Below are 23,585 nucleotides of genomic sequence, written 5' to 3'. Positions count from 1 at the left end.
GAGGGGAGGGGGGGGGAGGAGGGGGAGAGAGAGGAGGGGGAGAGAGAGGAGGGGGAGAGAGAGGAGGGGGAGAGAGAGGAGGGGGAGAGAGAGGAGGGGAGGAGGGGGGGAGGGAGGGGGAGGAGGGGGGGAGGGAGAGAGAGGAGGGGGGGAGAGCGATAAGGGGGGAGGAGAGAGAGCGATAAGGGGGGAGGAGAGAGAGCGATAAGGGGGGAGGAGAGAGAGCGATAAGGGGGGAGGAGAGAGAGCGATAAGGGGGGAGGAGAGAGAGCGATAAGGGGGAGGAGAGAGATACAGTTAGGTATATATATATATATATATATATATATTTTTTATATTTATGTACACAGGCACGATTTTCATACTTTTGGCTCTGTATGCCAGCAGAATTTAAAACGAAAAACAATCCAAATGAATTTGAAGTGCAGACTTTCAGCTTTAATTCAAGGGGTTGAACATAGATATCAAGTACAAATTTTAGGAACTGCTACAATTTATATACACAGTCCCTTCATTTTCAGGAGCTCAAATGTAATTAGACAAATAAATATAATCATAAATAAAATGTTTATTTTTAATTATGTGGTTGATAATCCTTTACTGGCAATGACTGCCTGAAGTCTGGAACCCATGGACATCACCAAAGACTGGATTTCCTCCTTTCTGATGCTTTGTCAAGCTCTAACTGCAGCTGTCTTCAGTGGTTCTTTGTGGGTCTTTCTGCCTTTAGTTTTGCCTTCAGCAAGTGTAATGCATGCTCAATTGGGTTGAGATCAGGTAATTGACTCGGCTATTGCAGAATATTCAACTTCTTTACTTTCAAAAGCTCCTCGGTTGCTTTTGCAGTGTTTTGGATCATTGTCCATCTGTTTTTTCTTCCCGTCATTCTGGTACAGATTAATCTTAGTTTCAACCGTCTTAAGAATGCTTTTCCAGAACTGGTCTGGTTTTTTTAGATGTTGTTTGGCAAAGTCTAATCTGGATTTTCTATTCTTCAGGCTTATGAGTGGTTTGCACCTTGTGGTGAACACTCTGTATTTTATCTTGTGAAATCTTCTCTTGATTGTAGACTTTGACAATGATATGCCCACCTCCTGGAGAGTGTCCTTCACTTGTCTGGATGTTGTGAATGGGTTTTTCTTTATCATAGAGAGGATCCTGCGATCATCCACCACTGTTGTCTTCAGTGGATATCCATGCCTTTTTATCAGTACGTTCTTCTTTCCTCAGAATGTACCAAACTGTTGATTTGGCAACTCCTAATGTTGCTGCTATCTCTCTGATGGATTTGTTTTTGAAGCCTTACAATGGCCTGTTTCACTTGCATTGACAGCTCCTTTGAACGCATGATGTAGGTTTACAGCAATAGATTCTAAATGCAAATACCACACTTAGAATAAACACCAGACCTTTTACCTGCTTAATTGATAAAGAAATATTGGAGTAGCCCACACCTGGCCATGAAACAACTTTTGATTCAATTGTCCAATTACTTTTGGTCCTTTGAAAAAAGGGGGATACCTACTGTTAAGAGCTGTAATTCCTAAATCCTTTCTCCAATTTGGATGTACAGCTATGTTCAAAATAATAGCAGTGTGTTGAAAAAAGTGAATAAAGCTCAGAATCCTTCTAATAGCTTTTATTTCCATACACACAAATGCATTGGGAACACTACACATTCTATTCCAAATCAAAACATAAAGAAAAATATATTAAATGTGTTGTTCCTCTAAAAAATTTGAAGAAAAGTAAATATTAGACTGTTCAAAAAAAATAGCAGTGTTTGTATTCTTCTTTACAAACTCAAACATTCACTATATAAACTGAAAAATATTTGAAGATTTTGCTTTCCTTTGAATCACTTAATTAATATTTAGTTGTATAAGCACTGTTTCTGAGAACTGCTGTACATCTGTGTTGCATGGAGTCAACCAACTTCTGGCCCCTGTGAACAGGTATTCCAGCCCAGGATGATTGGACTACATTCCACAGTTCTTCTCTATTTCTTGGTTTTGCCTCAGAAACTGCATTTTTGATGTCACCCCACAAGTTTTCTATTGGATTAAGATCCGGGGATTGGGCTGGCCACTCCATAACAGCAATCTTGTTGGTCTGGAACCAAGATGTTGCACGTTTACTGGTGTGTTTGGGGTCGTTGTTTTGTTGGAACACCCATTTCAAGGGCATTTCCTCTTCAGCATAAGGCAGCATGACCTCTTCAAGTGTTCTGATGTATTCAAACTGATCCATGATCCCTGGTATGCGATAAATAGGCCAAACACCATAGTATGAGAAACATCCCCATATCGTGATGCTTGCGCAACCATTCTTCACGGTCTTCACAGTGTACTGTGGCTTGAATTCAGTGTTTGGGGGTCGTCTGACAAACTGTCTCCATCCACTAGACCCAAAAAGAACAATCTTACTTTCATCAGTCCACAAAATGTTACGCCATTTCTCTTTAGGCCAGTCAATGTGCTCTTTGGCAAATTGTAACCTCTTCAGCACATGTCTTTTTTTCAACAGTGGGACTTTGCGGGGGCTTCTTGCAGATAGCTTGGCTTCACATAGGCGTTTTCTAATTGTAACAGTACTCACAGGTAACTTTAGACCTTCTTTGATCTTCCTGGAGATGATTGTTGGCTGAGTCCTTGCCATTTTGGCTATTCTTCTATCCATTCAAATGGTAGTTTTTTGCTTTCTTCCACGTCTTTCAGGTTTTGGTTGCCATTTTAAAGCATTTGCGATCATTTTAGCTGAGCAGCCTATCATTTTCTGCACTTCTTTATATGTTTTCCCCTCTCCAATCAACTTTTTAATCAAGGTACGCTGTTCTTCTGAACAATGTCTGTAACGACCCATTTTCCTCAGAATTTCAGAGAGAAATGCACTGTAACCAGCATGTACAACATTTGCTGCCTTCCTTCCTTAAATAAGGTCAATAATTGCCAGCCGTTTTTCAAAGAATGAATGACCTCACTAATAGAACTCCACACTGCTATTATTTTGAACATGCCCCTTTCAATTAGTGATTTAATTACACAGAATCAGCAGCATGCATGTCATGACTGTTGGGTTTGTTGGATTTCTATTACTCTACTACACCTGCTAGTAAATTATTTGCCATGTAGAAATATAATTTCTACCAATAACAGTGATTGATCAGGTTAGTGATGCCTGACTGCTATTATTTTGAACACAACTGTACTCTCAAATTAAATCTGAGTGTGTGCACTTTAAGCCCTTATCAATTATAGAACTATAGACTGAATATGTTTTGGTAAGTACCTGAAAAAATCTAAAACTGCGCCTGTGTCCAAACATATACCTAACTGTACATGCATACATACACACTATGGCCTAAAGCCAGTATATTTAGAAGAAGTTTTGTGTTTTGATCTTACATACAGTAGAGCACAGGTATCATTTGGCACCTCCAGCATTCTTTGGACAAAATATATTTTATCGTGTTAAGCAAAAAAAAAAAAAAAAAAACTGAATTACTGCAGCAGACAGCCGTATAAATGAGAGGCACAGTTCAGTTGGAAGATTTACAATTTAACCTTAATATACGTTTGCACAATTTGAAGGACTTCAGGGCTGAAATTTGCAACTCTGGCTTTGGCCGCCATTCAGCTAGTACAGAGAGGCGTGATCTCTTTAATGCTTTTGCTTCCTCCTCCCCTCTCGCTTCTTTCTGACTAATGAAGAGACCATATGTCTGCAGGCAAACCAGGATATCTTTGGAATGATTTTTCTTTAATCTACATCAGCATGAATGGCCCCTTATTAAACATCTGGCATAAGTTTATTTTATATATTATCAAGTGCAGAAACCGGTCTAACATCTCACCCCAAAAAACGGAATCACTAGCTACTAAAAAATACTCTCCAGACTACTTCAAAAGAGAAATACTGTGAAAGCACTTTTAGCCATGTGGGTCGCAAGAACGCACTTAGTTCAGCTCTCCAGTAACCAGAATCAGCCAAGAGAGGGCTAAAGCCCGCTGTTGGCTGAAGTCAAAGAGCCACTACAGACTCTGGAGAGATCCTGACAATGTTGGGATGCATCCACCCAAATGCCTGATCAGCTCTTTCTCCTGTCCAGTGTTCAATTGAGTGCTGGAGGGGCACAGCAAAGAGCAGTAGTGGTGACCGACAGTGACTGCCCTGTTCAAGTGGACCCAAGAACTGAGCAAGCAGCGGTCACAAGATTGCTCAGTTCTCAGGCTTGATCCCACAGTTCTCCTTTTAAAGCAGATTCTTTAAATACACAATTGTGAGTAGGCTTTAAATGTGATCAATAACAAAGCATAACCAGAAGATGCTTAAGGTATAATGTTAGGTGTTTATTAGGTGGTGTGTCGTAGGATAAGAGTGGGGAATTTTGCACATGTGCTCCATTTGTGACATGGTCGTGTTTTGATATTGTATACAGAGTTCTTTTGCTACAGTTTAATTAAATTTCATTTTGCAACTGCCTGCTGTGATTTTCAGCTGAGTCTGCATCCTATTCACTCTCTGCTCCTCCCAAGCGACTCGTTGGCTGAGGACGCGTCTGTCCTAATGGAAAACATGAAGTGTACAGATGTTCTCCCAACGAAAAGACATTGGGCTCTTACAAACTACTGTATTTACAGATATTTGAAGGGCTAGGATAGGAAATCAGAGCAACAAACCGAACACCCTTATGCTCGAGTCTCATTCTATAGGTCTTTATATTTGTTTTACTTCAGAATGTTTCAGCAGCAGTGGCAATAATTGTCTGTTGGCAGAGATGAGTCTCAGTCACATAAAACTGATTTGGTGGCTCTTCAGCCTCCCAAAACACTTTTACTTAAAGCTGCTTAACAAAAGAGAAAAAACAAAAATGAGAAAAGAGCTTATGGCTGCTACTGCACCCATGAGCTTATTTTAACACCTTCAAGGCTTTTATGTACCAGACACACACCAAAACTTATACAGCAAGTTATTAACCTGAAAAGATCCCACTTGGTAAACATCCAAAAGCCCTGAGATTGCTGCTGGGTGCCGCCATTTTGCATCTCTACCAGCAGCTACATATTGCTATATAGGGAGGAGAGAGGGAAGGGCAGAGGACATGGGGCAGCACATAATTAGCCACTCCTGAAAGAGGAGATGGCTATGACATGCAAGGAGGAAGGGGACTGTGTTAGGTAACAGATTCGGATGACATAGTCATATTTTCTAGCAAAGTCACACTGCAAGTTAAAATAAGATAATTTATCTATCTAAAGGAAATACACTGCAAGTAAGTATTTTAAAAACTTGAGAGAACTGTACTAATTTTTTCAATTGACAGGGTCCCTCTAAAGTGATTTTCCACAAGTTATACATTTCTCTTGCCTAACTCTTTTATATGTTTTGGCGTGGGACAATGGAAAAAGGTTAGACCCAGGGGTGCTCAACACGGGCCACAACCTCAAACCAGGGAAGCCCATGCCCAGGGGTCAACAACCCGTTGATCATGATCTGGTCTTGCCAACCCACAATCCCAGAGCATCAAGAGTGCATCGAGCTGGCAGCAGAGGAATTAAGTGGTCGCTGAGGAAGCAAGAGCTACATAAGCCGATTCTTCCTCTGTAGCACCATTTACTGTCCCAGAGTGATAACAAATGCACTTCACCTGGGACCTTAATAGTAGCCTGGAGAGCGATGCCAGCAGAAGCTGGAAGAGGAAGGAGTCAGTGTTTTAGACTTATATACTGCACTTTTGCAACGTATGTGCCGCCTGACCGTTCCTCCTATCCATCTCCTGCATGCCTTGGGCTCCTGTATGCTCACCCCCCCAGTGCTGACAGTTCCCCGCCCCCCACCACAGATGGGAGAGGAGAGAGAAAGCTGGTTCTGCCGCCCCTCCTCCTGCCCGCCCCACACACACTCACTGCCAGCCTTGTGCATGTCTCTTTCTTTCTATACTTTTTCTCTGTCTCCTGTTTCTCTCCTTTCTTTCTCTCTCCCGTTTCACTTTATTTCTCTCTGTCTCCAGTTTCCCTCCTTCTATACATCTTTCTTTATCTCTGTCTCCCGCTTTCTTTCCCTCCTTCTATATGTCTCTCTCTCTCTCCTGTTTCCCTCCTTCCTTCCCTTCTTTCCCTCCTTCTATACATCACTCTTTTTCTCCTGTTTCCCTCCCTTTCTTCCCTCCATTTCCTCCTTCCTTCCCTTCTTTCCCTCCTTCCTTCTCTCCTACAAAAAAAATAAAATATAAAATTGTAAACCAAATTTAAATAAAAACCTACTGACACTAGTGGCGGAACTAGCAGGGTTGCAAAGGACGCTCTTGCGTCCAGGCCCTGGTGTTCCGCTACCGTGTTCCGAGGAAAGGGTCCACAGGCTTTGGGCTGCTCGGTCCAAACTACCTGGGCCTATTTTTTGTCCCAGTCCAGGCCTGTTTAGGGCCCACCACAGTCTACGATTGGAGAATGGGGGAGTAGCAATATACTAATGCTCTGTCCTCCCTAGCAGTGGATGGGGAGAGGGGTTGTTGCCACGCTCTGTATTGCAATGCACTGACATCTGAGCGCTGCTGTGAAGGATGATACAGAAAGGTGGTATGAAGTATTAGCTACTTATAATGGAATTAGCCTTGGCATGAGAAGTCTGTGGGGCCACCCTTTCAAGCGATTGATTCATTCCGAAATAGAGTGGAAGTAGAAAGCATAAGGGCCATAATCATTAAGCTAATAGTACTGCGGCATTCCTGTTGTGGGAGCGCTGTGTCTTGGAAAGGCAGCATGGTGGTAACTGTGATTAACATTTTACACTTGGCTCTCAATGACCTTTCCAAAAGATACGTTATGCAGCTATCCTTTAAGGGAAGTTGTAAATTGTCTATGGTTCTAGTACCCATGCTGAGCACAGGCTTCATTCCAGCATTTGTACCTATGCAAAGCACATAACCAGGCATAACTATTGCCACATGAATGTGTGTTCCTGTATAGGAGAGTAAGAGCCCTGCGCTTGAGGCCACTTGGTTAGAAGATCATTTTATGCTGACCGAGGTTCTAACCCTTTCCCACACTTCTGAAGGGGAAAAAAAAAAAGGCTGCTTAAACTGAATTTTGACGTAAAATGGTTTTTCCTGAAGTTCAACCATAGTGAGCTTGTATGCTAATATATTTACATGTAGCTGCTCTTTTAGCACTAATATTACATTTATAAAAGGTACTTATTGCTTTTTAACATTATTAAAAAGATGACAAATAATTACTGTGTTTAAGGATGACAACACCCTTCTCATAACCCTTAAATAGGCATGCATGTTCCTTATGACCGTTTCCTCCATGACATCACTAGACTGTTAATTTAAGTCAACATTAGCAATATTCACGTTTTGAAATCACAGCTCAGCCACACCTATGACACAGGTCAATAACTTACATAAATTAGATTTTCTTTAAACCTCTTCCTCAGGTTTTCTATAAATGCTGCTTCACTGGTGTAGTTCTCTAGCAGGACAAAGTCCTGGACACCAACCCGATCTCGGGCTGTTAAGGCACTCTCCATGGTTATTCGGATCCCGTCAATTGCTGGAGCCTAAAAGGAAATAAAGAAATTGTTTTTAAAAAAATAATGTTCTATACTGGAGTGATACGTGTCATTAAATCAAAAGAGAAGCTAATGCATAGTCCAGTAACAAAAAGCACAAAAATTGTCACGTCAAGGCCTTTTTTGACATAGCATCAGGATGAATGACAACACAGTACACAGTGTAGAACAGGAGAAACTTTGTCCGCTTCATGGAAGTAGACCTGCCCAACTGTGACATGTTAAGCAGGAGATCTTAAAGCCAGAGTGCCAGAAAGAACATTTAGATATATAGAATAAATGTATTAAAAAATGTTGGCGGTTTTATCTGCCAATTTTTTTTGTCTGATTAGCAGTTGTTTTACAATTACTGCCACACTGAATGAAACATCAAAACCTTTGTCCAATTAGCAAACTTAAAGGAGTAGTATGGGGTTATGAAAAAAAAAACAAACATACATACTCATCTCTATGCTGCAGGAGCGATGTGATGCTGCATCTGTGCTACATCCACTCTAAGAAAGAGAACTGCTTGATCACATGACTGTTGATTGCTCAGCTCTTGGCCTGCTTGGAGCACAGAGTAGTGACCATCAGCCACTGCTCTCCACTCTGCCCCTCCAGCACTCACTGGAGCACTTGGCCGTGGAGGAGGAAGGTACAGCTGGCTCCGGCTCTCAGCCATGTGCTCAGAAGCAGAGCCAGCTGTTATTCTGAAAGGATCCCAATATTGTCGGGATCCACCCGACTGAACCTTGAGCGGCTCTGCCTCATGGGTCAAAGAACAACAAAAGTAAGTGTACTCCTGTGACCCACAAGAGAAGTATGGCTAAAACATCTTTGGCCATAGTTATCTTTTAATGAGCATGGAGAGTGATATTTACTAATGTGTGGTGGAGTGACAGTGATGTTTAAATCTCATAACTGCCTAAACATTTCAAATAATTTGGAAGTTAAGAGACTTAAGCTGGCCATGGATGGATCAAATCATGGTTCAGCAGGGACCGGCAGAGACTCAATCCATCTACAGCAGGGGTGTCAAACCGGCAGCCCTCAAGCTGTTGCGAAACTACAAGTCCCATCATGCCTCTGCCTTTGGGAGTCATGTTTGTAACTGTAAATCTTGCAATGCCTCATGGGACTTGTAGTTTGGCAACAGCTGGAGGGCCGCCAGTTTGACACCCGTGATCTACAGGCAAGCAGAGTCTTTGCCCTGCCCCAGGGCTTAATAATAGATTAAGCCCCGGGAGCAGGGTGAACTTGTCAGTTGTGGCCTAGGAAGAGCCGAGGCAGAAGCCATTTTTACATTATATCACATGCTGAGTGAGTCAGTGGTGTGCAGTGTATGTCACACCATATGACTAAATTCTAGCCGGATGAGCTTTCAGAATGCCTGCACCCTCTTCTAGTTGTGGACCACTGAAGTGACAGTACTGAAGGGCACTTGGAACAGAGCTGCAAGTTACTGAGTTGCTGTGAGTGCATTTTCTCAAATTTGACTGAGAAAGTGTAAATACTCCTCTTGGGTAGGGTCCCGGCACTATAATGTTAGGTGTTACGGGCCCTTCTACGATAACTTAACAAAAGATGTTATAGGGAGGCGCTAATGTGTGTTTATATTTCCTGCACAGTAGTAAGCACACTGGCTTTCTGGGTTCAGTACCCAACAGAGACATGGTCTTTATAGGGTTTTTCTTTGGATTGTGGTAGGAAACTGAGCACCTAGGGGAAAAAAAGGCAAATGCATGGAAAACAAACTGGCAGAATAATCAGCTTCAAATGGCCTTTGAGCAGGACTGACAAACTGAGTAGAATAACTGCCAGAAGGCCTGCACTTGGGGGTCACAATCATAATTCCAAAAGCTGGCAAAAGTATAAAACCGTTTTAAATTAACAGCAATATTTTATTAGTTATGAAGTTAGTTATGAAAGTATCAGAAAGCAATTTCTTTACACAGACCTGAGCTCAAAAAGTGAAGATTTTCTATGTCATAGGAAACAGCTAGAAATGTCAATTGTCCCCAAATATCTTACAAAATGTACATTTCATCTGGAATTCCAGCTAAAAAAAAAAGTGAGAGAGATATGGCTATTCCCAGAAGATATGGAGTAAGATTTGCTAATGTCACTACAGTGGTCAATGTACTCCTTGCCAGAGAGAAATGCAAGTATCTCCATACTTCTGCTTCATCTATTCTATAGATCTTTTATTTAAACATCTCCCCAGATGTTACTTGAATATTCCCTCTCCAGTAGAGAGCTCCACATTAGGAATCAAATGTCTACTGCTCTACCAAAAAACTGACACAGAGATGAAGTGTAGCACATAGGACATAAGTCGTTATTGGTGTGAAAAGGGCTACTGCAGTGTGCATATAGGCAGTACTTTTATTATTATTATTATTATACAGTGTTTATATAGCGCCAACAGTTTGTGCAGCGCTTTACATGAAGGTAGACATTACAATTACAATACAATTTGGTACAAGAGGAAACCATACTAGTGGGTAGTTGCGTGCTCTCTGCTTGCGTCTTTTGGCCACAACCTCCACAGTTCAGGCCCATGTTACTTGGGCAATTCTGTAGCAGTCATCATTTGCAGTATCTATAGAATATACCTTTTTGTTGCTAGAATAAAAATTTGCAGGCAAAAGATCAATGTAATGAATTCCCAAGCATTCTGTAGCTTAATGACAGGGCATTGGCTTGTTGCAAAGTTTTGCAGCTAGCCACAAAATTTAAAAAAGGATAAGTTCACCTTTATGCATATGTTACACCCACATTTAGGGTGTAACATATTCAGCATCTGCCTGCTGCCTCCCCGATTCATTCCTTTACTCCGTGGTGGCGGCCCAGGGATCCTCTTCCCAATGTGACAATTCAAAAAGAACGTGGTAGTATGGGGCTTCGCCCACAAGGCTGCAATCATTTGTTCACAGGGCTCTGAATTAATGAACTACAAGTACCGTTAGTCTTCGTGGGTGATTTCTTGTAGTTCTCTAGGTAGTCATTCACTAACTGCCTGCTTGTATCGGAGGTATGGGCAGACAGCCACACAGACAGTCTGCAGGAACCTGACAATACACCTGCAATCTGCTGATCACAAGTGCAATGCTTTACTGGCTCCCCCCCCCCCCCAAAAAAAAAAAAAATATAACAAATAATGGCACTTTTTTACAGGTTAAAAAATATGTGCATTTATTATGTAAAATGTAAAGCCATTTGAGGGTAGAAGGTAACATGAAGAGTTCAAATTGATCAGTACAGTGCTGCACACTTCAGCGATGCTATACTAGAAGAACTGCTTTCTGCATTTATGTCTCTGCTAGTTTTCCTATACATTCCACAAGGTCCAAACAAGAACACACCCACACAATTGCCCTCTCTCACAGACCCATTTATACAGTTAATGACATGTCATACATGAGCCATACTCCGGGAAGGTGCAGCTCCTCCACTAAATACATTATAAAAAGGAAATGTCAGCACTGTGGAATGTAGATGAGCTCAGAACCGAGTCCTAACCACCAGCACTTGCAGGGTCTTTCCCAGCTCACTGGAGATTATTCTCTTACACTGCTACTAAAGCACTAAAATGTTCAAACATGCTTCAGAGTTACAATATGTATAACAATCTAAGAGCAGGAGCCGCATAAGCCGACGCTTCCTCTGTAGTGCCAGTTCTTGTCCCAGATGGAGATCAGTGGATTAAACACAAACACTGAGCTTTTGCAAAGGGCCTATTAGCACCTATATAAGGGCTGCTTTCACACTGACCTGCAGGTGCAACATAGTGCACGTGCAAATTTCTTGCAGGTTAGCTGCACTGAGCCATACACCTCTATTAATTATCCTGCGGGTTTGGTGAGCTTTCTGAAAGCACACCAAAACTACCAAATGCAAAGCAAAGCTAACCCACAAAAAAGGTGTAGGTAAACTGAAGTGTATCAGTGTGAAAGCAGCCTTATAGCAGGCTCAGGACAGTAAAGGCTCTTTTACATTTGTGGTTTGGGAAGCAGAAAAACCCCATAGTTGAAACATTTTTTTGCTGTTCCCCCCCCCCCAAACCACTGGTGTAGCATTAGGGGTTGCACTGGCCCCACCCCCAAGCTCCAGGGTGCTCATTAGGCTCCCTGTCACATTTTGTTTTACACTTGGACAGAAGGGTTGGCGGGGGCGGCATATAAAAAGGAACCAATTCTCTCTTCCTCCAGGAGCTGCTGAAAGTCGACTTCTGTTCTTTTGGCATTCAGTGGCTGCAGAACAAAAATGTTCATTATGGCCCAAGACTAGTTACCAAATCACTTAAGTGGCCATCACTCTTCAAAAAGGTTAAGCACCCCTGATTTTCATCTTAGAAACTTTCATTCATTGACAAACCAAACTCACCAACATCGTAAATCTTTGCTATGATTTTTGCAAGGTGGTGTTATATCATCTTTATAAGCTTTTAGAAAGCTTAGCCACGAAGATAAAAAACAATTCATGATGTGGTGGCTAGGATTCAAGATAGGGTAACAGAATAAATGTACATATAAAGAAATGACACATGGTGATCTGACATGTTTATTGTGAGAAGAGAAGACTCTCATTTCAACTTTTTCTAATTTTTTCAATCCCCGATCAGGGCCTGGTGCTTGAAGGCTTTAAAAAGGTCATTGATGGAACAAATAAATCCTGTGTCCTTCAATTGTTGCTGGAGACCTGCAGACTGTATGAGTGCAGACTCCCATTTGGAGACAGTCTGTGTGTAGGAAGGTGTGTGCTCTGGCCAGGAGAGGTGAACGATTTGGGAGACAGTACCCCATATTGGAAAGATTCCTTACACCAGGGGTGCCCAATCTGTGGCCGTTAGCCACATGTGGCCCTCAGAGCCCTCTGATGTGGCCCTCTACCTCAAACTGAAAGCAGGAGCATCACACCTGCACAATGGAAATCTATGGCAAAGCGCAGCTAACCCACGGGTGCACTGCACTGAGCTCACGGTGCAAGTAAACCTCAGTGCATCAGTGTGAAAGCAGCCCTATCGGGGCTTAGAACATTAAGGCCTCATTTACATTTGCAGTTTGGATGGCAGTAAAGCCTCATAGTTGAGATGTGTTTTACCACACACCCCCAACCATGCTCCAGAGGACCCGTGCGGACTCCCTTTCACATTCTGTTTTACACTTGGACAGGAAGGGCGGCATATATACAGTAGCCGATCCTCTCCATTTTCCTCCTGCAACAGCTGAAAGTTTGCTTCTCCTCCTCTCCCTGTCACTGGCATTTAGCGGCTACAGGAGAAAAATGTTGATTACGCTATTCAAAATAAAATAACAAAATAATTGAAAAATTCTGAATCATTTCTTTTCATTGTGGTCAGCAACAGGTTACCAAATCACATAAGTGGCCCTTGCTCTTCAAAAGATTGGGCGGCCGTGCCTTACACGTAGCCCTAGGAGAGCCGGGACAGCTGAGTCTGCAGGACTGAGAAAGCTGAGGCAACTAGTCAGTCCAGGGGAGAGTGTCTAAGTCTCTGGAAGAGGATAGCCTTGGACATCTGCGAATGAGAGGCCAGGAGTGGGCCTGTGTAGCTGGGTGCTGCAACTAAAGGCTGAGTGAGCCAGAAAGCTGGGATTACAAGGTGACAGACATACACAGGGGTGGGAAATGGAAACCCTACAGGATTTGTAGGTGTGGTAGTGATGATGTGACACGTTGAAAGCGCAAGTGATGAAACATTCTTTTGCTTCCGCTGTGTGATGAGACACCTAGATAACAGGTGGGAAACCTCACTTTCATCATTCACTGTATGTGCTGCTAGTAATGCGGAGTCATGTCAGAGCTTACTAAGTTTCAAAGAGGGCACTATTGCTGGTGCCTCTGTGACTGAAGTTGTCAATTTATTTGCGGAGTCGTAAGGTACAGTATTAAAAGATCATGACGGCATATACAGTTTCAAGGAAAATACCGTCTGATAAGCATAAGCACAGTCGACATTGTCAATTGACCAAAAGAGACAAAAAAGGACATTGTGCAGGATTGAACCCAGAATAAGAAAACAACTTCTGCAAAAGTGACCGCAGAACTCAATCTCAGTCTTCCATAGCCCATGTCCACAAAAATCGTGGGGAGGGAACACCATAAGCAAAACATTCACAAGCTACAATTACCAAACCACTAGTAACTGATATCAATGGTCAGAAGAGGAGAGAGTGGTGCTACACTCATACATCGTGGACTATTGATCAACGGAAGACTGTATCGTGTAATCGTGCTTCACAATGTTTCAAACCAACAGACATGTTTACGAGTGGTGAACACTGTCCCCAGCTTACGACCAGGACTGTCTTGTGCCAATGGTAAAGCATGGTGGCAGTGCAATATGGACAGCCATATATTGATATTCTGCAGGCCCCATCATCATCTTGAAAAGGTCACTGCCAGCGACTATGTACAAATTGGCCAACCACGTACACCCCATGGTGAAGAAATTGTTTCCCGAAGACAGCACCATTTACCAAGATGATAATGCTCTGATTCACACAGCTAGTACTGTCAAATCATGGTTCAAAGAGCATTCAGATGAAGTCTAGCACCTTCACCGGACCTCAATATCATAGAGCCACTATGGATGGCAAAGGTGGTCCAACACGATATTAGGTAACTATTTTGTTCTTTTTCCTGGTGTTTCCATAATTTTGTGTATATTACACACACACACACACACACACCTCAAAAAAATGAAAAGGAACACTTTTTAATCAGAGTATAGAATCCTCAAACTCCTGGGATATTGATCTGATCAGTTAAGTAACAGAGGGGGTTGTTAATCAGTTTCAGCTGCTTTGGTGTTAATGAAATTAACAGGTGCACTAGGTGGACTCATCTTTTCTGATTGTTTTTCACTAGTTTTGTATGGCTAGGGACAGTGTCACTACTGGTAGCATGAGGCGATACCTGGACCCTACAGAGGTTGCACAGGCAGTCCAACTCCTCCAGGATGGCACATCAATACGTGCCATTGCCAGAAGGTTTTCTGTGTCTCCCAGCACAGTCTCAAGAGCATGGAGGAGATTCCAGGAGACAGGCCTTTACTCTAGAAGAGCTGGACAGTTCCTGAAGGATGAAGGAATTGATGCCAGTGAATGGCCCCCACGCTCGCCTGACCCAAGTCCAATAGAACACCTCTGGGATATTATGTTTCGGTCCATCCGATGCTGCAAAGTTGCACCTCACATGGTCCAGGGGCTCAGTGACTTACACACACACTTATTATTCTCCTCTCAAGGTTAGAAAGACTGTCAGAAAGTGATTAGTGTTCCCCAGCAGAACACCATTGGCACAGATTAGCGATAGTCGGGTAACATGCAACGTAGGCAACAATGGAGCAGCAAGTATAGTTCTAGATATACCCTGTCTAACAGAGTAATGGAGAAATACATTAAAAAGGAAAAACCCACATAGAAAAATTCAGTAACAGCACAATTCTATAACAAAGCAGATAACACCAATAGAGAAAGAATCTGATTAAGACGGTATTCAACATACAGCAGAGGGTGTCTGATGTAAGATGGTGATGGTGCTTTTCTGGGTGTAAGTTCTTTTAACCAGGTTTTTTTTTTTTTTTTTTTTAACATTATGCAATCCCCTTTTACATGTCTTGAATAAGAAAGGATAAAACTACCATAAAATACTGGCTAAATAACTTGTTACTACACCCCCAAAAGCAGATTAAAACTCTCCCAATCAACAATTTTTAAATTAGGAAGCAAATATTTCATATGGGGACTTAAGAGTAAGTGCTGGACAATTTCTTATCGGGGTGCAGATGCTTGAACATGTTACATGTTCTACCCTAAAAACAGATGGAACATGTAACATGTTCCAAAAGTGAAATTCTTCTATAATCTTTGGAATAAAAACTTTTGAGAAAATTATTTTAATAGATATATTATGTACTTTAAAAATCCTATTCTTTAATTTGATGCTCTTAGCCCTAGTTCACACCAATGTGTTTTATAATGCGATTTGACAGTTCAAAATAGCATGACAAGTCGCACCTGATTTGTGGCAATGGAACAATTCAGATCATTGCAACTCAAGTAACAGCGAGTTTTGAAAAAGGTTTCTGCACTACTTTTCTGGGATTTCAGTGCGATTTGCATTGATTTCTGTTAAGCGAAGTTGCAAGCCACAATGAAATTGAACATCCAAATCACACTGATTTGCGGTTTTGAAATCTCATTGAAGTAGCGCCATTTCAAAGCTGTACTGGTGTGAACCGGGGCTAAGGGGTGAACTGGAGATGGATCAACTCCAACCTAGTATGTAATATGTTGTTTCAGTTTCTTTTACATAGTGTTTGGACTACAAGAAGGTAGTTTGGAGTTAAAGCTAGAAATTCCTCTACTGATTAAGCCACAATTTTTTTTATGAACGTATCTTAATAATAAGTTGCTTAAACAGACATCAGCTATTTGCTTTTAGGTGAATTGGCTGGTTGTGGAAATTTGTGCGCCCTGTTATAAAGCTTCCGACAAGATAGGAGAAAACTGAAAATTTTGCAATAAACTATTTGACAAGGGAAAAAATAAACAATGGCCCAATAATAACACATTCTTCCCATGTGTCATATCAAAGTTTACTACACAAATAATATGTTCTAGGACAGTTTCCCATCATGGATTTCCATGGGGAGTGTACAAGAAAAATCCCCTCGAGTCATCACCTTGATTGCAAGTCTTATAACTTGCAGACACCACTAGATCATTAAATTGATCATTTGCTCATCTACTGTGTCCACATAAGAATATTCTTTATGACCTCAGCTGGCCTACTGTCTCAGATGAATGTTCAGCAGTGTATGGCCCAGCGGGCACCACTCCATTTGACAAAGTTCAATTGACTTGTCGAAGGAGGCTGTCAAAAAATAGTCAGCCGAACTGCAACTGCATTTAAACATTCAGGAACAAAACAGGTAATCTGACAGATGGCAGGCTGTCAGGATCAGAACAGCCCAGCACGAGGAATTTATATATCCACACTGTTAGAAAGCAATCAAACCGATTCTTTCATCTTTGCTTTTAGCCTACAAACTGAACAAAAGAAATCTTATATGTGTATGGCCAGCTTTACACTCTAGCTAGAAAGTAGAAGCGTTTTTTATTTCCCCGTTGACCTCTTGCACCCGAAAAGATCAGTTAGGCCACCTATTACTGTGGTAGAATAGTAGTGATGCACATGATGCAGGACCGGACTGGCCAAATAGGGCACTATTATGCAGGTACTATCTTTGTTTTGTATGTGTTTCAGGCTTCTTGGGGCAGCAGAGCACAAAGCTGAAGCAGCATGCAACACCAGAAGGTGACTACAAAATGTATCACAGTGGAGGATTACAATCCTTAACATCAACTCTGGCACAGTTTAAAGGTAATGTCACTTTTTGAGGCCTGTGCCATCCAAAACAAAGGCAAACACCACAAGATCTTATTAATAAAGAATTTACAGATTTGTTTTACACACTTATACACTGCCAATGTATTCCATGAAATAGTCTGAACTAGTCACGTTTGTCCCTATGTTTGAAGGACCATACAATCGAATGGCCTTCGCACAGTCATCTTTATACACAGTAGTCCTGTTCAGTCCACAATTACCACCAGTCCTGGTTACAGACAATTAAAATATCACTCTGTTTCCAGTAGTAGGAGAAAACTGATCATCTTGAAGAAAAGCACAGGAATGTATTATGCAGTGATGGACATCCAATGTGCTAGACCCCAAACCATGCATAATTTTTTACTGTCTCTCCCCTGCTTTGTCTACTGGCTAACATGACAAAGAGCACAACAACACAATGTTGGCAATGTTAACTAAAATCATCTACCAATGTAATTTGCTTCTACCTGTCACATATATTGCCACAAAGTTCTCACACAGTAAGGGGCAAATAACAGCACTTACTGCCTTCTACTACCTTGGGGTAACCAAGTACTCCACAATTCTATTTTAAGACCCTGGTTATTGAGACGGACAGGTCTTGCCTGTTGGTAATATTCAGCCATGCTGACAACAAACCAGCTGTGGATGCAGCCATATATCAATGCAAAGGCAAACTGGCTGTAGTAATCAATACAATAAGCCAATGCCACATGTTTGTATTCTCATCTTATTGGACTCATAAAACATTACCTCGGGTTCCACTGTGACAATAACTTGTATCCGAGTAGCTGATGAAAAACCTGTAGGTTCATCCTCATCCTCAGAAGTAGGAGATGATGAAGACATGTCTTCATGTTGAGAGAGGTGGTAACCTTTTGGAATCAAGGTGGCTTTTTTTTCCCGCACCAGTGACCAAAATCCTTTGACATCCATGCCTTAAAAGACTAACCTTTCCTTCGGTACCTTATGATGATAACCGTATTCTGAGCAGAACAAGATTTCCAAAAGGTTGTTACAATTCCTACGAGACCATAACAGCAGACCAGAGAGATCTCAGGTCATCCCAAGGGAAGCACGGTTCTTTCATCAGAAACACTGCCTTAAGTCATCTTGCTTTTAATATCCTGTGCACTTCTAAGACTACATGTTGCAACAAGGCGAAAAGCTGTTTTAAAGATGTGACAAAACATATGCAGTGAAGCAAATCAATGTCACCTCAAAAGCAAGCGGCCTTCAAGGGACCCTGTAGAGCAGGTGAAACATCTTCAACGGAATACAAAGCATTAGGTTGCTCTACATCATTTTCTATCCTCTATGTATATACTGTGGTTATATTATACAGACCATCAGCATTTAAAGGCTGCCAACCTATGGCACGAAGGTTGTAATACTGCATGTCCATCCCATGGTGCAGTTGCCTAATGGTAATGTCTTTTCAGTGTTTTTGGCTGCATGCAAATAAAATCAGTGCATTAAAGAAGAACTCCGGGATAGGCAATGGATCACCCATTAGTATACTACCCTACACAAAAACAATAAACAGTTAATACAATTTTGAAAATCCTTACCTTTTAGGAGAAAACTAATTGAATTTTCATGACCGCATCTCTGTAATTCAAAAGAGAACAGCATCTGCTCTGCCAAGGAGGAGGTGTAACAGCAGGGATTACATCATATCCTCTCCTCTCTTTCTGCAGTAAGAGGAAACTACAGTTCCCATCAACCACAGGGGACTGCGTGCGTCCGTAGACACACAGTGTGGCTTGGCCCCCACCCCTCATCACATGATTTGATTGACAACAGCAGGAGCCAATTGCTCCCACTGCTGTAGCTGTGTCCCATGAAGAGAGGGAGAGAATAAAAAAAAAATGGTTTTAGATGGACAAAGAGCTGGATCTAAAGAGGAGCGAGGCAAGTATCTAAGGGGGGCTGATCACGGAAGGTCTTTTGCCTTAATGCAGAGTTTGCATTAAAGCAAAAAACCTTATGCCTTAAAGAGCAATAAAAAAAACCCCTCTCTTATAATCTCTCTCATGTACCAATACCATTTTAACATACACCCCCCACTAAAAAGGCCCAATGACCAAAAGCACAGGTGGAACAATCAAAAAGTGTCAAAAATCTGCAAATTGTATTTTACTGGTAAACATTTTAGGTGCAGAAATTATATTTAAAGAAAACTGTCTTCATCTAAAAAGGTCCAACAAATTGCAATGCACACAGTTATTCAATAATGATCTCTTATCTAAAAAACTAACTAAGCCTTTAGTACAGGCTGCCACTTCTGACACAACTACATCTCTCACAACTAGATCTCTGTCATGCTAACCCTTTGGTTTCAATACTTCCTGGGACATGGACCTTAAAAAATATGCACCAACTCAGAACTCCCGATCTTTATAACTGTGGCAGGTCAGAGACAAATGAAATTAGAGAAACACCATTGCAGCCAAACAAATAGCAGAATATGTATTTAACTCAGAAACAGTTTGCTTACATTTAGCAGACTGGCGCTTAATTCCTCCCAAGTGTTAGTTTTACAAGCTCACCTCCATACATACTTTCATTTAGATTTTCTGCACTGAAAGTCTGGCATTGAAGACGTGAAGTCCTAGATTGTAAGCTCGAAAGAGCAGGGCCCTCGAACCCCTCGTGTATCACATTGTATTGGTATTGTTCTGTCACATGTTCTGTCCCCCTTTGTAATGTACAGCGCTGAGCGAACTATTGGCGCTTTATAAATACTGTATAATAATAATATAATTTATTGGTTAACTTAGCACACAATTTCCATTAGGAGAATAATGGCACTGATTTGACATCAAACTTTCTAACTTTTCTAATCAAGCCTTTTATTGATAACACACTGCAATACAATAATAGGGGGAGGGGGAGAGCGGCTGGCTCAGGCTCTCAGTGGCTTGCTAAGAGGCTGAGCCAGAGTGCCGCTCCAAACTCTGGGGTGGATCCAGACTTTGAAGTCGGGATTTTTCCCCAGTCTGGACTGGCTGAGTGACCTCAGCCGACAGCAGGCTTCAGCTAAAAACGGGTCACAGGAGTGCAGAACGAACAGCACTCCTGTGGTCCACAGGAAAAGTGCAGCCAAAAGAGCTTCAGCTGTACTTCTCCTTTAACACAAGTACAAATCCCTGCTGATGAGCTCCCAAAAGTTGACAAAGTTATGGTCTGCATGCAGCATCTTACAATTTCCTACACACAATACTGCTTATGGCAAGAACAGCAATTTACAGGGATATTGGACTTATTTATATAGATCAGAGACATTTAGCCCACAAAATCAGAGAATACACCCCTTTGTTGCATGAGGGAAGTTGCAGTCTTTTCTATACTAATAAACGAGTACTACAGGGGCCAAATTTTTGTGTGGAAGCCAATTAGCCAACCAGTATGTCTTTGGGAGAAAGTTGAACCACTTGAAGGAAACACTGGTACAGTAAGAACCTATAAAGTCCATGAAGATAGTGCCCTATGACAAATTGCACCAGGGATCGTAGAGCTGAAATGTTAGAAGGCTAAATGCTTTTATTATCTGCTTGAATAAAGATGCTACTATTCTGAAAAATGCCAACTGGACCAAGGTTGTTTGGTTATTACAGGAAAGAGCTCAGTTTTCCACATCAGTCACATCATCCCATTTTTATTACACTCTGTTGCAGCAATATTCAATTAGTCTTTCTTGGAAAAAGCGACATAGGATTTTGGATGGAAGACATAAAATGCGGCCATCTCAAGGAGGACAGCAAAGCACTGTGGGACTAAATATAAATAGGAGATGAGAAAGAAGACTGCGGTTTCATGGGATCCAAAAGGCAGAACAGGCACAGTGCCTAAATTAATGGGAAGACTTCCAAGGAAATGTGGAAAATGGTTTAAAAGGGAAAGGTATCAACAAGGTCAAAAAATACAAGGCATACAGCAATTATACAAGATACATGCACAAAGTGTAATAAAAGCTGCACACACAAACCGGACAGAACACGGAAGAAGCAATAGCATGTATGGAGTACTCTTACCACTACAGAGGATGCAGCTAATCTATTTTTTGAAGATGCTTAGCAATCGCATGCAATTCATAGGCTCCAATTTTCTAAGATTTAGATTTAAATACCAATAAACTGTATAAGGCAAAAGGGAAACATGGCATGCTTAGCAGTACTGGAAAGAAAATTACAAAGGATAAAGCCTTCTTACCTGCAAATCGTACAATGCTAAATACACTACTGCATATCTGTAAGGTTGGCCTAGTTAAGCTGGCCATACACTGTTCAATCTGCTCAGTGGGTGGCCCTTTCGCTTACATTTAAATTAAAAACCAAAAGGCCAGCAGAAAATTGTTGGCCAAACAGCGCCTGCATCCAATCTGCCAGATGTCAATCATAGTAGCTGCAACATTGAATAGGGTGGATGGAGGAATCCGTTATTTTTTTTTCTGTTCAGTGTTAATGCTGAACAGAAAAAAAAAATAATCTGTTTGTATGGCCAGTTTAAGACCTCAGCCCTTCATCGTGTGTCTGAGCAAACTAGCTATGCAATATACAGACTTTGATATCACGGATAAACCAACATCTTATATCCAACCAATAAAGTGAGGCAAAGAGAGGAATATATGCAAAGGACAGTAAATTAACAATCAAAATTAAATTTGCTCTACTCTGATCAGTCAAGAGAGGATTTTAGTTTGATCACTGTGGATTTGCAATTCCCTAATAACCCCAGTAGTTGTACAAAGTACTTTGTATCATAACTGTATTTTGTAAGTATAGAAAACAATACAAATTAATCCAACACTACCCAAGCACTTTAAGGGCAACTTGCAACATTTGCATGGTAGTTCTAACTCACATGCCAAGTAATTATCTGCATATATACGGTAAATCCTAATCCGGGTTTGTCCTTCATGCACAGGTAAGTGAAAAGGAATAGTGTTTCAAAAGTTTCTAGAGGCCATACCTCAATTCTACAAAGCAAAAAAGAACTTAGTACACAACAGGGCTGGACAAATTAAGGGGTATTAAAGCTATTCTGTTTAGGGAAGCAGTGAATCTTTTTTTAAAGAGCAAGGGAAGAAAAGAAAAAGGATAGCAAAATAAGTTAGAAGCAAGATTGTGCTTGGCTTTGTCTATCAAGAGCAGAAAAGGTCACATTTTTACCTGTGCAATAAGCTAATAAACCAAATCTAACTATACCATACACCAATGTCCTTCCTGCAGGCCCTGTATTCTTTCTCAACGCTGCTGATAAAATGACACTTGCAAAAATGTTCCAACTGTGTGGTTTTCAAGACATACTGGCCTGTTTGCTTGTCATCTTAAATGGTTTTATTTTAGTGTCCATTCATAAAAGGTTTTAAGGGTTGCCCTTGACCAGTGGTTCCCAACCTTAGTCCTTAAGTACCCCCCAACAGATCATAAATACAAAGCCACAGACAGGGTTTTAAAACATGTCAGCAATGTGAATGAAATCCTAAAACTATGACCTTATGGGGGTACTTGAAGACTGAAGTTGGGAACCACAGCACTAGAGCAATAGAAAGCATATACAAGTACGGAAACTAAATTTGTCAAGTTAGCCATATAAAGACTGTCTATACACATAGTACTCAGCCACTTGAAACACCTATAAATTAGCCAACTGCAAAAAATGTTTCCCATCTGAATCCAGTTAAGGAAGCTTACCGCTGCTCTGTACTTCATTGTTACTGTCACTGAATCCAAACTCCAGGGGAAAAACAAATAAGCTCTGAAGCGCTGCAGTCAGCAGCCCAGTTCCCAGGTAAAAACTTTCTCTTCGTCAAATCCTGTAACACTGCATCAGTACGACCAGAAGTCACAATGTAGACTTAAATAGGCAGGGAAAAAAAAAACAAAACACCACAACATTCTTCAGTCATCCAGTTTTCTGGATCAGCAAAAAATAGTTTAGGTGCATTTCTACAGGAGCAAAATCCAGAGCAAAAACCTGCAGTTCTGTCTGTTGCTTATGTGAAAAGAGCACATACAAGAAGCATTATACAGGCTTTTTTCCTCCCATTCACAGAGGGAAAAAAATTAGAGCTAAAATGTGCTTCCAGACCAAGCTCAGGCGTCACAGGCAGAGAAAGACAGGAATGAAAAGGAGGAGGAATTTAAAAAAAAAAAAAAAGGGCTGGGAATCTTGGGCTGCAGCCCAAACCTAATAAAACACAACACACAAGACACGGAATATGAGAGCTTGTGATTGGTGGCCTCTCACTCCACCAGTTCCTGCGTGCTGCTGCACATTTCGCTTTGCTGTAAATGGCTTCAGATCACACACACATCCCAGAAAAACCACAGGTGAAGAAGTCAGGTGTAAAGAGAAACAAAAGAAAACTTCTATACACAACATTCCTTGTTCAACTGCCACACTTTCCTCATCTGAACGAGTAATCTAATCCAAATGGCTGTTAATATATCTAATTGAAAAAAATAACTAATAATTTTAAAGATTTACATCCGTATATTCTGAAAAAGAAAAAAAGCATAATTTAACCAGTTCCCGACCGCGCTATAGCCAAAAGACAGCTACAGCGCGGCTGGCTAGTTCTGGGAGGGCGCCCATGGATGTCC

At 41.4% G+C, this 23,585-nt stretch overlaps 1 protein-coding gene across 1 annotated transcript in view; it reads right to left on the bottom strand.

Moving 5' to 3' along the window:
• LOC149427708 (unconventional myosin-Ic-like) overlaps positions 1–23,093 on the bottom strand; it is a 24,619-nt gene extending 1,526 nt beyond the window's left edge. The window contains exons 1-2 of the mRNA XM_089667752.1: positions 22,674–23,093; positions 7,405–7,560 (exon numbers count right to left, since the gene is read on the bottom strand). Of these exons, the coding sequence (XP_089523878.1) occupies positions 7,405–7,560; positions 22,674–22,691 (174 nt within the window). The 5' untranslated portion in view covers positions 22,692–23,093. The remainder of the gene's footprint in view (positions 1–7,404; positions 7,561–22,673) is intronic.
• Between the last annotated feature and the right edge of the window lie 492 nt (positions 23,094–23,585).

This window comes from Staurois parvus, unplaced genomic scaffold (genome assembly GCF_062004578.1).
Source record: "Staurois parvus isolate SC_StPar_1 unplaced genomic scaffold, SC_StPar_1.0 ptg003551l, whole genome shotgun sequence".
NCBI lineage: Eukaryota > Metazoa > Chordata > Amphibia > Anura > Ranidae > Staurois > Staurois parvus.
Note: the sequence above shows the minus strand (reverse complement) of the source record. Positions and strands in the feature narration are given on the sequence as shown.